Source organism: Pelophylax lessonae, assembly GCF_965119305.1.
Source record: "Pelophylax lessonae genome assembly, chromosome: 1".
NCBI lineage: Eukaryota > Metazoa > Chordata > Amphibia > Anura > Ranidae > Pelophylax > Pelophylax lessonae.
Genome location: NC_138768.1, coordinates 222,800,814 through 222,818,979, shown reverse-complemented (window position 1 = coordinate 222,818,979; position 18,166 = coordinate 222,800,814). Strand labels below are relative to the sequence as shown.

Below are 18,166 nucleotides of genomic sequence, written 5' to 3'. Positions count from 1 at the left end.
GCAGGCAGCACTGGGAATGCAGAGTTGGAGCTGTATGCTCTGATCTCTCTGCCCATCCATGCCTGAACCCCCAGCTAATTCTCCAGAATGGAGCCAAAGAACTTCCTGTGTAATGTTTATAGTGAGGGAAAAAAAAAGTATTTGTTTCCCCACTGACAAAGAAATAATCAGTCTATAGTTTTAATGGTAGGTTTATTTTAACAGTGAGAGACAGAACAAAAATATCCACAAAAATGTATTTAAAAAAAGTTATAAATTAATTTGCATTTTAATGAGTGAAATAAGTATTTAATCCCCGATCAATCAGCAAGATTTCTGGCCGCCAGAAGGTCCTCTATACAGGTAATAAGCTGATTTTTGGAGCACTCTCTTAAAGGTAGTGCTCCTAATCTCAGCTTGTGTTTCTCAACTCCGGTCCTCATGGCACACTAACAGGCCAGGTTTATAAGATAACTGAAATACATCACAGGTGATATCATTTGCTGCCCAGTGATTGCAGTATTCTAGTCTGCATCGCCCCAAGGTAATACTTAAAATCTGGCTTGTTAGTGTGCCCTGAGGACCGGAGTTGAGAAACACTGGGCTACAAGACCATCGCCAAGCAGCTTGGTGAGAGGGTGATGAGAGTTGGTGGGAATTCTCGCAAATGGAAGAAACACAAAATAATTGGATTTTCCTACATTCTTACCTGTAAAATGCATTTTTTGGAGTTCATCACGGGACACAGAGCAGCCATAATAATTACTATCTGGGTTACACGCCACCTATAGGTGAATGGACACTGGCAAACCAAAAAGACAGGAAGTCCCCTTCTATATAACCCCTCCCATACTGGAAGTACCTCAGTTGCAAAGGCGTACAGAAGGGTATTTCTTCCCTCTTACAATCCGGACAAGATTCTTCACGTCCTTGACGTTTCTTGGCGACAAAACACCTTTGCATGCACGGTGTCCAAAAGGAGACCTAAATATTCAAGACATTGAAGCGGCTGTAACGCTGCCTTTGCCATGTTCAGAACCTAACCCAGACGTTCTAAAGACTGAACTGACTGGGACACATTCTGGCTTAGACTTGAAGCAGGCTAGTCTAGGTATTCTACAATCGCTATCCCCTGAGATCTTGGTATTGCCAATACCAGAGCCAGAGTTTTTGTGAACACACGTGGAGCTGTGGCTAACCCGAAGGGCAAAGCCACGAACTGAAAATGGCGGTCTCCCACTGCAAACCGCAGAATCCCTAGATGGGCCCGGAAAATTGGCACTCATGGGTACGCATCTTTGATGTCTATGGATGACAAAAATTCTCCTCCTCGCAGAGAAGCAACGACTGAATGAATTGACTCAATTCGAAACAGGCAAATGTTTAGAATCTGATTTAGGGCCTTGAGATCCAGAATAGGTCTCCGTTTGGTTTGGGGAGTATGAAAAGGTTTGAGTAGAAGCCCCTGAACTTCTTGTTGGCTAGAATTTCTGTAATCACTCCCTGTGATTTCAGATGGTCTAGAGCAGGGGTAGTCATTTGGTCCAGCCCCCCTGCCGCTGAGTCTGTGTTTCTCAGCTGAGCTGTCAGAATGGAGCCGATGTTTCCTGTATGGTTCCAGCTCCGTCCTGACAGTCGGAGTGAGTCACAGGTGGAGTGATATCAAATGCAATCCGCCTGTGACCAATACAGGAAGCATTGCCTCCATCTTCCTCCAGCGCGGCGCCACCCCTAGCCAGCAGTACCAGCCTAAGCCAGCAGTATCCACAGCACAGTACCAGCCAGCAGTACCCACAGTAATTCCAGCCAGCAGTACCCATAGCAGTACCAGCCTGAGCCAACAGTACCCACGGCAGTACCAGCCAGCTGTACCCACCAGCAGTCCCAGCCAGCAGTACCAGCCTGAGCCAGCAGTACCCACGGCAGTACCAGCCAGCAGTAGCCACCAGTGGTACCAGCCAGCTGTACCCACCAGTGGTACCAGCCAGCTGTACCCACCAGCGGTACCATCCAGCTGTACCCACCAGCGGTACCAGCCAGCTGTACCCACCAGCGGTACAAGCCTGAGCCAGCAGTACCAGTAAGCAGTACCCACAGCTGGACCAGCCATCAGTACCAGACAGCAGTACCCCCAGCTGGACCAGCCAGCAGTACCAGCCTGAGCCAGCAGTACCCACCAGCAGTACTTTTCAAAACTTACCACTGTAATCGACTGCGCTCCATACTGACCAACGTAAACCTGGAAAACCAGTTGCGAGTAGCAACATCATCAATACAAGCTAACATCACACACCTCACCGAAGAGAGGAAGCTCCAGCCATCACATTAGGGGTGAGTTAATTAAATGTTTGACCAAACAGGCAAATTTTTAAGTTGATAATTTTTTATGGCCCCTGAATGATGTTATAAATATCCAAATGACCCTTGGCAGAAAAAATGTTCCCTACTCCTGGTCTAGAGCCTAAAAAAATATTTTTTCTTTAACAGATCTGCGGGTACGTTGGAAAAACCGAGATTTTAGCTAGAATCCAACCTACACCCATCATGGTGGGTCCTGTTACTTGTGGACCTTCAAGGACCGGGTTCCCCTAAAATCTTGGGGCCACTCCCTTGGAATTGAAGAGCACCCTGCCGGATCGCTTTTGGAGTCAGTCTTACCAAGGGTCTGGATCCCAGGGTGCAGTGCCCAAGGGGTCACATTACATGCAACACCTCGCAGTCTTCCATCTACCGAGGCTCGGGTACCATCCATTTTAGTATTTCACTATCCAGATGGATCCGATCACATAGCCCCTTAGATCCTGCAGGATCCAGGACCATAACATATCCTTAGAATGTGGAGAGCTTCTCCAAACAAGACCATCACCTTCAAGACACCGGTGAAAAAAATGAGGTACTTCCTGCATGGGAGGAGTTGTATAGAGGGGAGACTTCCTGTCTTTTTGGTTTGCCAGTGTCCATTCACCAATAGGTGGCGTATAACCCATGCAAGATCTCACCTCCTGGAGTTTCAATGATCATGAGGACAGTAAGGAATCAGCAAAGAACTAAAGAGGAGAATCTTGTCAATGATCTCAAGGCAGTTGGGACCATAGCCTCCAAGAAAACAATTGGTAACACACTATGCCGTAAAGGAGGGAAATTCTGCAGCGACCACAAAGTCTTTCTGCTCAAGAAAGAACATGTACAGGCCCGTCTGAAGTTGTCTAATGAACATCTGAATGATTTAGAGGTGAACTGGGTGAAAGTTTTGTGGGCAGATGAGACCAAAATCAAGCTCTTTGGCATCAGGTCAACTCGCAGTGTTTAGAGGAGGAATACTGCCTATAACCCCAAGAACACCATCCCCGCCGTCAAACATGGAGGTGGAAATCTTATGCTTTGGGGTCGTTTTTCTGCTAAGGGGACAGGACATCTTCACTGCATCAAAGGGACGATGGACGGGGGCAATTTACTGTCAAATCTTGGGTGAGAATCTCCTTCCCTCAGCCAGAGAATTGACAACGGGTCGTGGATGGGTATTCCAGCATGACAAAGACCCAAAACACACAGCTAAAGCAAGGGGATGGCTCAAGAAGAAGCACATTAAGGTCCTGGAGCGGCCCAACCAAACGTCAGCCTCGAATCCTTAATGACTCGGAGAGCCTAGCGAAAGAGGAGGGAGACAAAATCCCCCCCGAGATATGTGCAAATTGCTGTCCAACTACAAGAAACTTCGGACCCCTGTGATTGCCAACAAAGGTTTTGCCACCAAGTACTAAGTCATGTTTTGTGAAGGGGTCAAATACTAATTTCACTCATTAAAATGCAAAGCAAATCAAACTTTTTTTAAATGCCTTTTTCTGGATATTTTTGTTGTTAATCTGTCTTTCACTGTTAAAATAAACCTACCATTAAATTTATAGACTGATCATTTCTTTGTCAGTGGGCAAACGTACAAAATCAGCAGGGGATCAAATACTTTTTTCCCTCACTGTACCTACAACTGCTTGAGGTATTTCTTATTACCTTTAAGCAGTTCAAAAATGATTGATTTTTTATAATCAACAGACTTCCAAATGCAACAGAGCTATCACTTCTTAAACAGAAATCACTTTAGAGACAGAAGCCACAGGTATCCCAGACAAGTTGGAAATAAGAGTAATGTGGAAAATTTGTAAGGAAAATCAGTGTAGAGAACAGAACATTGGATTGACATTGGTCTCAAATATAAACACAGCTGGCGGGCTGCTCTCTACAGCGATCACATGTACTATTTAAAAAGACACAAACTTAACCTACTATTTCTCAGCACATTCAAACAAGAGCTCTTTTGTAATTAAAAGGAAGGACAACATGAGCAGCTCTGTTATAACCGAATACAAACATTTAAAACAAAGTATAACTAAATTCCAAACCTATTTTTAGTTTTGGATAGAGTGGAGTGGGATTAGAACACCAGCCGGGTTTTTATAGCCGTCTGTTCCACCATTGAAGAGATTCACCCTATTTATCATGCTTACCATTGTTATAAAAAGTGAAAGAAAATCCCAAATTCTTGGTTGTCCCCATAACAGAAATAGGAGGTAAATCCTCCAATGGGGACACTAGTTCTAGTAACCCTGGTGACAACCAGGGATTCCCTCAATTTGGAGGGATATGCCCTCACTTTCTGTTTTGGCTTTGGAATAGGAAGTGGAATCTCCTAAAAAGGACAGATGGAGAAAAAGAAAAACTAGCAGGGGTTGTAAACACCCCTTTACACTATCCAAAATGAAAACAATACATTTAGTTCTACTTAAGACCCCGTTCACACTGGGGCGACTTGTCAGGCGACCTGGTCGCCTGACAAGTCGCCTGCCATAGAGTAGCAAAGGACCCGTTCTAATAGGAGCGACACAAGTTGCTCCGACTTAGAAAAAGGGTCCTGTACTACTTTGGGGCAACCTGGAGCGACCTGCATTGACTTCAATGATATGAAGTACGTGCATGCCGCTCCGAGGTCGCGGTGCGCGCTGTGCACCGCGACTTCACAGGTCGCCCCGGGAAGTCGGGTCGCCTGTATGTGAACCGCCTCTTAAAGTGATGAAGGCAAATGTGTTTTGTTTTGGATTGAGTAGGGAAAGATTAGGCCCCCTGTCAAGTTTTTATTGCGTGTACCTGCTAGGGAGATTCACCCTCTATTTGTCTTGGTGACCATTGTCAATGAGAGCGAGAGTACACAAAAAATCAAGGTTGTCAGAGCAACAGGTGAGGGAATATCCTTCATTGGGGACTTTAATTCCTTTGAGAATTCCCTAAAATGGGAATTCAGTTCACTTTGGAGCGGACACAGAAGGAAAAAAGTAGGTCGGAGTAGATTTTAAGGTACACACAAAAGGGCAAAACTTTTTTTCATTTTGGATAGAATACAGAGCGATTAGAACACCTGTCAGTGCCCCCCTTAGGGAGATTCTTCCTCTATATTTGTCCTGTTTACCATTATAATTGAAAGCAAGTCAAATCCTACATTTTGGGTTGTCCCCAGAAAAGTAACAGAGAAAAACTTCCAATAGGGACACATTAGGTGGCCTGGGGGTCCCCAAGAAATTCCCTTATTTTGCAGGGATTTTGTGTCACTTCTTGTTTATCTATGGGACAGGAAGTAAAGGAAAATCTCCACAATGGAACACAGATGGCGAAAAAAAATAAATAAAAAAAAATCTGACAGGGGTTATAACCCTCCCTTTATCTATCCAAAATGAAAAAGAAAAAAAAAAAAAAAGTTTAGCCTATAGTTCTACTTTAATCCTTCCCTGCACAAAACAAAACTAAAAAAGAAATGTTTATCTTTAAATCAAATTTGCGATTTGTCCATGCAGTAAGTAAAAATCTCCAGTACCTTCGGATACACAGAAGAGCAACTGACTCGCTCGCTTTCCTCATGCGACAGTGCTGGTTCTTGGTGGCAGGCCTAGCACTGTCACACGGAGTAAAAAGACAAATCTCAGCCTCATGTGAATTACAATTGAAGTATCTCAGCGCTTACACAGGCTTCCTTTTCTTTGCCCAATTAACAAGCTCTTACATATATTGTAGTGAAAGCATAAGGACACTATAGTAAATGTTTAAAAATTTGAATTTAAAGGTGATGTACAGCCAAAGCTCATTTGGCTGCACTTCTCCTGTGGAACACAGAAGTGCAGTTTATTCTGCCCTCCTGTAACCCGTTTTCAGCAGACAGCGGGCTAAAGCCAACTGGCGTCACAGAGCCGGTCCAGGTTCGGGCAAGATCGTGACCATGTGGTCAGGATCAGCCCACAGGCCTGGTGCCAACACCTGGCTCGGCCTCTCACCGAGCCGCTGAGAGCCTGAGCCGGCCGCTTGCTGCCCCCTCCACAGCCCAGCGCTCCAATTAGTGAGGAGGGGGCAGAGCAGAGAGCCGGTGATGGATAGTCAAACAGCTGTCTGCTCAGCGACCAGCGGTGTTTGATTGCTCAGTTCTCAGTGATAGAGCCAACGGGAGACCAATGCTGCATCCAGCTAGTCAAGTAGGATTCTTAAAAAAATAAAGCCCATATTTCTCTTTTAAAGATGCGGCCATGTTAGAAAACATAGCCACCCAGCAAAGGTCTTTTTAAAACACTTAAACAAACCTGTACTGGGAGAAATATAAAGGTGGCCATCTCATGCCTCCTTTTGAAAATGCCAGCTTCCTCACTGCTTCTATTTTTCTCTGAAAAAGTATACACTAGCCAAGAATGCAAATCAGGAAAGTCAGAATGAAGTCAGAACTCCTAATATGTATAATTTTTAGGGACAGTAATTAAGTACTAAAAGTACCAGAACGACAGCCAGGTAGCTAATATTTCAAATACGTGAAGGCAACAGCTGCACCTGGAAGCCTTAGGACACATTTCACACTACTTACTTTTTAAAGATGACAAACCAGTAGTTCCACCGAACAAAGATCTGGTTGCTGAACTGCCCGATCCTCCTGGGGGAGGTACTATAAGTACCAAATACGTGCCGCATGTGTACATGGGAGTTTTTCTTAACATTTTCAGAGGCAGGCCACAGCTTGTGTTTGCAGCTGTAACAAAAGTTATATAAAACAATTTTACAATATGATAAGCACTTACATTTTTATTTTGCACAATGTGAAAGAGATTTTTTTTATATAAAGTAGCTCTTGTGAGCTACATGTAGACATACAACCAATATTTTCTTGTAGCATCAACAGATTGGAAACGGGTAACTACTACCAACATAGTGGCAAACTGGTCAGTACCAGTGGTCTTGCACTCGGTAGGCCTTGGACTTGAATGCATTTCAGAGACTTCTTTGCTGATCAAGCATAGGCCTTTCTGGATAGTAGAATGAATGGTAGATGTCATAAGTCAGGGATTCCCAAACTACGGCCCTCCAGCTGTTGCGGAACTACACATCCCATGAGGCATTGTAAAACTCTGACATTCACAGACATGACTAGGCATGATGGGAATTGTAGTTCCTGAACAACTAGAGGGCCATAGTTTGGGAATCCCTGTAAAGTTCTCATGCAGCCTATCACACAAACTGTGGACTGCAGGACTTTAATACCACTTAAAGCGGAGTTCCACCCGAAATTTATACTTACCTCCATCTTCTCGCTCCCGGTCACCTGAAAAACAAATGGATAATCGCAATTTTTTTTTTTTTTTCACTTACCTTTTAGAGAAAATATACTCACCTTACTTCCTTCTTCCTCCCCTCGGCGGCCACGGCGATTCGTCACTTCCTGGCTTTTGCAATGATTCCTGGGAGCTGAACGTCATCGCTCCCAGGAATCATTGCGCCTGCACCGGCCCCGACGTCAGTTCCGGGGCGCGCGCGTTATTCCCTTCTAAACAGCTTCTGGGCATGCCCAGAAGCTGTGGAGGGATGACGCGCGCGACCCGGAAGTGACGTCGGGGCCGCTGCAGTGCATCGTGGGACCGAAGAAGGAGGAAGAGGACCGAAGAGGACGCGGAAGAGGATCGCGCTGGCTTCAAGCTGCCCACACCCGAGATGGCAGCGCTGGAGAAGACAATTTCAAGGTAAGTTTTTCTCCTGAAAGGTAAGTGCAACCCGGGACAGATCAGAGGCTAGCCATTGTGGAATGTGCTAGCCCTGACTGTCCCGGGGGTATTTTTATAAAAAAATGTATAACTAGGGTGGAACTCCGCTTTAAGGACCAGGCCTATTCTGACACTTTTTATTTACAAGTAAAAATCAGGGTTTTTTGTTAGAAAATTACTTTGACCCCCAAGACGTTATATATCTTTTTTTAATGGCGTCCCTAGAGGATAAAATGGTGTTCGTTGCAATTCTTTAAGTCATGCTATATTTGCGAAGCAATTTTTTTGGGGGAAAAATACACTTTATTTAAAAAAAAATATATATATATATATATTTAAACGCATTTTTTTGAATTTTGGAATTAGTAAAATATGAAGGATGATGTTAGGCCGAGTAAATAGATACCCAACATGCCATGGTTTAAAATTGTGCATTCTCATGGAATGGTGCCAAACTATAGTAATTAAAAAATCTCCATAGGTGATGCTTTAGATAAAAAATAAACAAAAAACTATTGATCTAATCCTGTAAAAAAAAAGGCATTGTTTACATTGGCCGTGAACCAGAGGTGAGCCTTCAAGGTCAAAGAGATAAGCGGAGGCCATCTTTCCTCTGCTAATCTCTATGGTCAGCTGTCACAACTGCCGGAGGCTCGAGAACCACCGAAAAGCAGCAAGAGGGGGGTGAGGGGTTGGGAGGAAAATCCCTACCGCCACTTCTAAAAGTGATCCAGGCTCTAATCAGCCTCTTGGATCACTTTTATCGGAAAGAGTGGCAGCAGCAGAAAATTGTAATACCAGGGTTATGGCATCTAGCTTTAGCCACAACACCAGTATTAAACTGAAAAGTAATAATATATTTTCCCAGTTAGGCGGTCGGCAAGTGGTTAAAGCAATAGTAAACCATTTCTTATTCTTTTATTTTTAGCATTTCCAGTAACAGATTAGATCATATGGTATGCAGCTTCTTTATCTTTTATTCCATGTTCCAGGTTAATCTGGTGCCATGACCTGTGACCCAGGTTTCCTGTTTCAGTTTCTTTCCTTTGCTGCATCCTATGGTGCCACGCTTAAATGCAGGGACTACAGTTGTGTCTCTCTACACTGTGTGCATCAATATAAACACACAGCCCTAGGATGGCAAGGCACTCCCCTGCTCCCCCCTTCTCCAAGATAACAGAGTAACTGGAGATTGTACTGTCCATGGTTAACTCCTTTCTATGAAGACCAAAAGTTAAGGGAAGCAGAACTGAGGAAGCAGAAGCCAGCAACAAGTTGTAAACTGCAAGTGTCAAATTTTAACAAATCGTTTACTGGGAAACTTTTTTTCTTTTAATTGTGCTCAGTGTGTGAACTTAAAAAGAAAAAAAAATACCTTTTTAGGACACTATTAAAAATTCAGCTAAAACACTTTTATTGGCCCCAAACACATGAGCACCAGATACTAATGGACATTCAGTGCTTAAAGAAATCCTCAAAGGCATATAGAAATACACTAGTATACCATGGCACTACATAGCATTGCTCGGTACATAGGACAGACATCACTGCACTCACCAGTTTGGTCCTCTTTCAGTGTATTAGAGATTGTTGATCCAGTTAGAGCAGCAAGGGTTGCAGATGGAGAAGCTCTGTATCTAGATAATCGACTGAGGAGCATTTCATTAATACTTTTGGCTGACTCGCCCTCTTTCCTCATGAGAATAATGCGCTCATGAAGAGGATTCGCCATGTACACTCCATTTTCTCCCTAGCACACGAGTACACATACAAGTGTTATAAGCAAATGGAACAGTCAAATAAATATATTACATAAAAAAGAGGCAACAGCCACATCTTGCTTATCATTCAGAAAGCGTCACCATACATACCATATATGGACAAAATGTGGACAACTATAACCCCCTTATGAGTTCTCACACCACCAGTATTCAAATCATGGGTGATCCCCTCTTTGTGACTAACAGCCTTCACCCTCCTAGGAAAGCTTTTTACAAAACGTTGTAGTGTGTCTGTGGGAATTTGTACCCATTCAGCTAAAAGAGCATTTGTGAGGTCAGAAACTGGTATGAGCTGGGAAAAACTGGCACAGAAGGCCATCTTATTTAGAGCAGGGATATCTAAACTTTCTAAAACCAAGAGCTAGTTTATTATCCTTCAAGACTTTAGAGGGGCCAGACTGTGGCCAACAGAAGTAGAGATGTCCTGATGTCTGTAACAATGAAAGAATGAGAGGAATAGTGTCCCATCATTGGTGTCAGCGGGGGCAATGGTGCCCCATCACTGGTGTCAGCAGGAGCAATGGTGCCCCATCACTGGTGTCAGCGGGAGCAATGGTGCCCCATCACTGGTGTCAGCGGGAGCAATGGTGCCCCATCACTGGTGTCAGCGGGAGCAATGGTGCCCCATCACTGGTGTCAGCGGGAGCAATGGTGCCCCATCACTGGTGTCAGCGGGAGCAATGGTGACCCATCACTGGTGTCAGCGGGAGCAATGGTGACCCATCACTGGTGTCAGCGGGAGCAATGGTGCCCCGTCAGTGGGAGCAATAGTGCCCCATCACTGGTGTCAGCTGGAGCAATGGTGCCCCGTCAGTGGGAGCAATAGTGCCCCATCACTGGTGTCAGCGGGAGCAATGGTGCCCCGTCAGTGGGAGCAATAGTGCCCCATCACTGGTGTCAGCAGGAGCAATAGTGCCCCATCACTGGTGTCAGTGGGAGCAATAGTGCCCCATCACTGGTGTCAGTGGGAGCAATAGTGCCCCATCACTGGTGTCAGTGGGAGCAATAGTGCCCTATCATTGGTGTCAGTGGGAGGAATAGTGCCCCATCACTGGTGTGTCAGTCAGAGAAATAGTGCCCCATCATTGGTGTGTCAGTGAGAGAAATAGTGCCCCATCATTGGTGTGTCAGTGAGAGAAAAAGTGCCCCATCATTGGTGGCAGTGGGATGAATTAGTACCCCATCATTGATGTCACTGGGATGGATAGTGCCCCAACATTGGTGTCAGTGGGAGGAATAGTGTCCCTTCATTGGTGTCAGTGGCAGGAATTATGCCCCATTGTTAACGTCAGTGGGAGGAATGGTGCCCCAAGGCAAGCAAAGGGCAGAATCCGGCCCCTGAGCCGCAGTTTGGAGATAACTGATTTAGAGTAACGAAAGTTACAACTTACATTTACTTCAAAGATGTCCATAAACACAGAGTGACCCTTCGGGGTCTTCTCATTTAGACTTGCTGGAGACCAAATCCAATAAAAGTACGTGCCATCAGAAGATAGGTGCACTGTGGTCATGTTGCTACCAACAGGAAAATGATTGGCTGGCATGGTGATTATCTGAGCGATCTGCAAACAGAAAAGAAAGCGGATTAAAGGTCAAGGAGTTAAAGTGCACATGAACTAAAAACAAACGTGTTTTACCTGAAAGTCCTCCTAAAAAAATAGCAGTGACTTTCCTGCCGTGTGAGGGTGCCTAGACACTCCTGTACCTACTGCCACATAGCTGTATGCATTCAGTGTAAGAATATAGTGCAATTTCACCTTTAGCAAAAACCACACTATGATGTCCAATATGGGTATAGAAGCATAGTGTACTAAACCTAAATTCCAGTTAGGGCTCCCTTTTAGTTTATTAAACTTATGCTGGCCATACACTATCGTGTATCGTTCGAAAATCTGCCATTTGGTCCGTTCGTTCGTTTTTAGTCCAGTTAATGGGCACAAACAGAAAATCGTATTTTAACTTTTCAGAGCCAAAAAAAAAGGGGAGAGGAAAAAAAATTCCCCAGACCAAATTTACCTATAAATTTTAGTATCCAGTTATATTTTGTTCATTTAGGAAAGAATTCAGGCCTTTTTTTTTTTAAAGCAATCTACTGAGCTGGCCAAAACCAGCTCTTGGAGTATATTCCACATTTTCACAGCTCCTACTATGAAGAAGCCTTTCTGTATTTGGAGATGAAATCTCCTTTCCTCTAAAAGTAAAGAGTGCCCAAAGTTGTTGCACAAAACGGTCCCGTGCCTCCACTTCTGGAGTCCCCTGCTGGCACTCTCCGCTCCTTTTTTTTTTTTTTTGTAATTTCTTTATTTAGTAAAAGGTTGTGATACAAAACATGTGAAATAGCACAGTAAGAAAAAATGGCATGGCACAAAACATACACTGTTGACAGAAACACTGCTCCGAGTAACTCCAGAGAAAAAAAAGCAATACGAAAAAGGTATAGCGTAATTTCAGAGAGGATGTACGTACGAAAACATGTACCACATATCAGTGGCATTGGCAGATGTAAGAACCAAAATAATTGACAACCAATTATAGGGATTATTATGTTTGCCGGTGACAAATGTGACACCAGCGGGCAGACCCCTAGATGAATAAATCTACTTCAAAACCAACGAGTCAATCAAAGTGCATGTAAAGATTAGGGGTAAATAGGTAGAAGGGTCTCAAGTGACAGAGACACAGTGCTAGATGAATAAGAAACGGCCTACTAATATAGGTATAAGGCGAATAGTGGAAATATAGAGACAAGGAAACAATGGAACGGAGGAGAAGGACGAGGAAAAATAAGACAGAAAAACAGAGTGATATCAAGGCCCCCCAAACCCAGCCCCCCGCAGCTCCCATCCCTCAGCTAGGACAAGTGAATTCCCACAGGTATGTGTCAGTAAGGGTAAAGTATTCCCATGGTCCCCATTTGTCTTGGAAGATGCCCTCCCGATTATATAGAGTAGCCGACAAATCCTCCATGTCCCCAAGTTCGTTGACCTTGGAAAACCATAGACCTCGCAGGTGGAAGAGCTGATCTCCAGCAGAGGGGTATACATGCTTTGGCAGCGTTCAAAAGCTGAACAGTCAGAGATGCCATATATTTTTTAATGATCCTTTGGGTGAGATGAAGCAGGCACACCGCAGGGTCATTTGCCAAGTCTACAGTTGTAAGATGTTTGATGGTCTCGTCACTGCTTGCCAAAATGGTTTAATTTGTGGGCATTCCCAGAAAATATGAAACATGGTGCCTTTAGTGCTATCACAGTGCCAACAATTATCCGATACTTTTGGGAAAAAGCAATGCAACATGGAGGGCACCCTATACAACCGTGTGAGTATCTTGTAACCCGTCTCTTGTACTAGAGGCAATGAATGATTTCTGTGCAAAGTGAAGGATCTTTTCCTTCTGGGTATTCGTGAAGGTGGTGTTCAGGTCTGACTCCCAGTTTGCAAGAAAAGGAGGGAGAAGTCAGCGGGTGGGCTAATCAGGGCAGCATAGGTGATGGAAAGGCTGTGGCGGATCAGTTCCCATCTATGACATATGCGTTCAATGTCAGTCAGCTGGTGGGAGATGCCCGGGAGGCGGAGAACCCCCCATAGGAAATGCCGGAGCTGGAGACCACTCCAAAATTCTAACGGAGGGTCAACAGACCTAGACAAAGCCCCCGCGGAGAGACCCCCATCACTCCCAAGAAAGTCCACAAGGTGAAGTCGGCCCACTGCGATCAATCCACGAAACCCCACACTTCCGAGACCCGGAGGAAAATCTGGGTTGCCCATGACAGGCACTATCGGGGAGGGGCGTGGGGAGACCGAGGTGTGTTGGAAAGCGTCCCTAACGACCAAGAGCATACAGCCCAAAGTGGGGTGGCCACCTATTTTTCTGGGGATAGGCGTCGAAGTCCAGGGCCAGCTTTTCGCCGTGCCACCCGAGTCATCCAATTCCATGTCCACCCATCTCTTAGTTACAGCATGGCAATGCCAGTCAATCAGTCTGGTTAAGTGAGCTGCTCTAAAGTAGGCCTTGACATTCAGCAATCCCAGACCCTCCCCCCCCCTTAAGTTTAGGGAGATAGAGGATCTTCAGTTTAATACGCAGTCTTCCACAAGACCAACCGTTTGAAAAAGCTAGATGGAAGATACACTGGGAGAGCCTGTATGAAATATAAGATCCTAGGTAGAGTAGTAATTTTTAGCATGCTGCACCTAGCAAACCACGTCAGGGTAAGAGAATGCCAATGTGTCAGATCATCCCTTTTTTGCATGAGGAGGGGAATAAAGTTTGCCGTGTATAGTGCCGCAGGATCAGGTGTGATGTTCATTCCAAGGTAATGAATGGAGTCCGTCGCCCACCGGAATGAGCCGAACGCCCCGCAATCTCTCCATCTAGGCCAGGGGTTTCCAAACTATGGCCCTCCAGTTGTTCAGGAACTACAGTTCCTATCATGCCTGGTCATGTCTGTGAATGTCAGTTGTACAATGCCTCATGGGACGTGTAGTTCCACAACAGCTGGAGGGCCGTAGTTTGGAGATCCCTGATCTAGGCGCTATCGATGGCCATGGGCAAGGCAAAAGATTTAGAGAAATTAATACCAAAAAATGACAATCTACCGTAATGATGGAGGGCTTGCACCAAGCCAGGGAGGGAGGTCAAGGGATCAGTCAAGAAAAAAAATCAGCCCATCGGCAAAGGCAGCGACCTTGTGTGTTCCGGATGACATTCGGTAACCTGTGACTTCCGTTCCCCCCCCCTCGGATAGTGCAAAGAAAGGGCTCCAGGGTGAGGATGAAAATCAGAGGCGAAAGCGGACATCCCTGACGAGTCCCGTTGGTAATCTCAAAGAAGTCAGAACGGGTGTCATTGACTTTGACCGCCGCAGAGGGACAAGAATAGAGGAAAAGAATCCAGGACATCATGGAGGGCCCTAGCCCGATATGAGTCAGAACAGCCCGGATAACTGCCAGTTGACTCTATCAAAAGCCTTCTCTGCATCCGTAGACAGCAGAAGAAGGGGAAACCTGGAGGACCTGGCTGCTCTCCGCTCCTTCTTCCCTTGAGTGCCATTCAGCAAGCTGTGAGCTGAAGGGTCCCCTGTGCTGGTGTACTCCCAAGGTGGACTGTGAGCGTCTAAAGAAGTGCACAGAGTGGATCAGCCACGTCCCCACTCCCTTCTCACAGGATTTGACTGACAGCAACTGCTCTCACTGTCTTCTGTTAGACTAGGAGGAGCGAGCAGCAGACTCTGATAGCAAAAGATCAGTGGAGAAGTCAGGTAACTGTTTAGGTATGGGGAAGTTACTGGGACATTTTTTGCCGTCATACATAGAATGCATGAAGGTAAAAAATTATTAGACTTTAAAACCACTTTAATCACTGAAGTTCACCGTTACGTTTACAGTAGAATTTGCCTTTAATGCTTAAACTGCTGAGTGTGCTGTTGGTACAGTAGTTTAAAATGAAAATAACATTTTGCTGACGCATGTAACAATTCGATACGTCAGCTAAAGAACTAATGGAGGTATTGTCAAATAAGGATGAGCTGTATAGTAATAGCCATCATTGTAAAGAAAGTTGCTGCCTGGTCCTGAGGGTCTCATAACAATGTATTAGTTAAGTTTTAAAGGAGATCAAATGCATGACCCAGATTGCCTGGGGAGCTTTAAATGGGCTGTTTATGAGGAGCAGCATCAGAGAGTACACTTGCTAGAAAGCCTCCAGAAAGTATTATATAAAGTGGAACCCCAGGAAAAAAAAAAAAAAAAAGTTTTTTCTTCAAGTGGGGAAAGGTAAAAACCTCTGTCATGCTTTTAACCGTGTCTATGATCCTGTTGGGGGGGCACCAAAACAGATAAACCAATCACATTAAAAAAAAGAGAAAAAAAAACAAAGGAAACCAAAGAGATGATATAGTCATTGGCAGAACCTTTCGGCCAAAACAAGCCTCTGCGGATATAGACAAATCGACCTTGTAACGCTTAGAGAACATATTTACAGAACACTAGGTCACAGCCATAAAGATCTGAGACACAGAAAAGCCCAAGAAACACCACCTGCCCTAGTGGAATGGCAATTAATGCCAAGAACCGGCACTTTATCTGGCAACTCATAGGCCTGCACAATAACCTGTCTAATCTGCTTAGAAAATAGTGGATTTGTAAGCAAGAACCTTAGAACCTTCTGAAATAAACAAGGAATCCATTTGTTTGGAAGAAGCTGTGGCAAAAAGGTAAACCTTGACGGCCCTAGCCACACTTAGACAACAGGGAGAGATCGCTTCTGGAGTGAAACGCTTTTGGACACAGGAAAGATAATACAATATTACTCACCAAGGTGAAAGGCAGAGACTACTTTAGGTAAGAAATAAAAAGGCACTCGGTCACAATACAACCTTTTCTTTATGCAATATCAAAAGAGGCTCCTTACAGGAAAACACTGTTTATCCAAAAAAACCTTCTGGCCAAGGAGATGGCCACAAGAAAGGCTACCTTAGGGAATAACAAGGCCAAGAAAATGTCCCAAAAAGGCTTGTGGGGGGCCTTTGTAACACTTATAAAACATGAATAAAATCCGATAGTTGAAGGGAAGGCCTAACAAAAGGAGTGATATGAGTAACTGCTTGTATAACAGTATGACTCAGCAAATGATTGGCAAGAATATGCTAAGAAAACAGACAATGCAGACATCTTTGACGATGCGAAGGGCAAAATATTGTATTACAGTAAACCCCCCTCCATTGCGGGGGTTACGTTCCGGACCCAGCCGCGAAAAGTGAAATTCCGCGAAATAGAAAAACCCTATTAAAATGCATTGTAGGCATGTTTATTTTACTGTCACTGTACGTGTAGAAGCATTTTAAGGTCTTTAAACACACTTTTAAAACAATAGAAACTCATTTAAACACATAAAAGATACTAAGAGACATAGCAAGAGCTATTGAAAACACAAAAATATTTCATTTTTAATGATTTATATAGTAAAATAACATTACAAAAAAAAAACGCAAATTACCGAAACCGCAAAAAATGAACCGCGATGGAGCGGGGGATTACTGTACTCCTAAATGGGAAAAGAACAGGGTTCTAAAATGCATGTGGAATAAACCCCAGAGACTCACACTAGTGAAAATAATGCTTTCACTTTTGATAACCATGACAGATGAACACTGCAAGAACAAGATTTATCAGCTTTAAGTCTGTGTGAGATTCAGCTGGGGAAGGTAGCACTGGGCATTTAAGGGAGAAATGTGGGAAATCAAACAAATCAACATGCATACTCACCTATAAAGCTACAGCAAAGGTCCGATGCTGCAGCTGTCCCGCACAAGCTCAAAGACCTAACTGAGAACTGAATGATCATATGACCGCTGATTGCTCAGTTCTCGGTCTGCTCAGAGGAGAGAGACTAGCGATTGTCAGTCACTGCTCTCTGCTCTGCCCCTCCAGCACTCACTGGAGTCCTGGGCTATGAAAGGGGTGGGAGCGGCTGGATCAGGCTTTCAGTGGTGCGCTGAGAGGCTGAGCCAGCTGCCAATCAGACTAGGGATGCACCGATCTGACTTTTTTGGTCCCGATCCCGATACCGATCTTTTGCTTTGTGAAATCGCCGATCCCGAGTCCGATCCGGAAGTACTGTTTTGTGAGCTTATAACAAAATAATACTTCCGGATCGGTATCGGCAGATACCTTATAACATTGTGCATTCAAAATCTAAAATGTCATGGGTTTAGTATTTAAGGTTAAACTTCCCTCCTCCCAGACGGAATGAAAAGATACATTGTAATCATTGTGTTTACTTAACTGGGAGAGTTGAAAGGCATTTGCAGGAGGCTCTTTTTTTTTTTTTTTTCTTTGACAGCTGTTGGATCTGTTAATTTTACCGATCCCCCGATCCAGCTATTTTGCCCGTCTCGGGGCCGATATATGATCCGAATATCGGATCGGTGCATCCCTAAATCAGACATTGGAGTGGATCTCGATGTTAAAGTATGAATCCTTCCAAAGCCTGGATCGGCTCTGTGATGTCAGCTGACAGCAGGCTTTATTCTACTGTTGGCTGACTCTGGATCACAGGAGTGCAGAAAAAAGTGCACTCCTGTGACCCAGAAGAGAAGTATGGCTAAAAAAGCTTTAGTGATACTTCTCTTTTAACCTCTTACAAGGTGGAAGAGGAATGAGTACCGGAGGATGAATAGGGAGGAAAGGGGTTCAGCAATAGCCAATGGCACAGGCGATACTAACTGGAATCTTTAATAAGTATAGAAGGCACAATATTTGCCTGTGACAAGCTCAATTTTGCTCAAAGAGCTTGGCCCTGAGTAAGGTGGGTTGACTGTACCTATAGGGCCAACAAACTTCCTTTTA

At 44.5% G+C, this 18,166-nt stretch overlaps 1 protein-coding gene across 2 annotated transcripts in view; it reads right to left on the bottom strand.

Moving 5' to 3' along the window:
- The window catches only part of HECTD4 (HECT domain E3 ubiquitin protein ligase 4), a 335,164-nt gene that overhangs the window by 219,165 nt on the left and 97,833 nt on the right, over positions 1–18,166 (bottom strand). For both annotated transcript variants that reach the window (XM_082265115.1, XM_082265116.1), the window contains exons 7-9: positions 11,209–11,379; positions 9,594–9,786; positions 6,869–7,030 (exon numbers count right to left, since the gene is read on the bottom strand). In XM_082265115.1, coding sequence (XP_082121241.1) covers positions 6,869–7,030; positions 9,594–9,786; positions 11,209–11,379 — 526 coding nt within the window. The remainder of the gene's footprint in view (positions 1–6,868; positions 7,031–9,593; positions 9,787–11,208; positions 11,380–18,166) is intronic.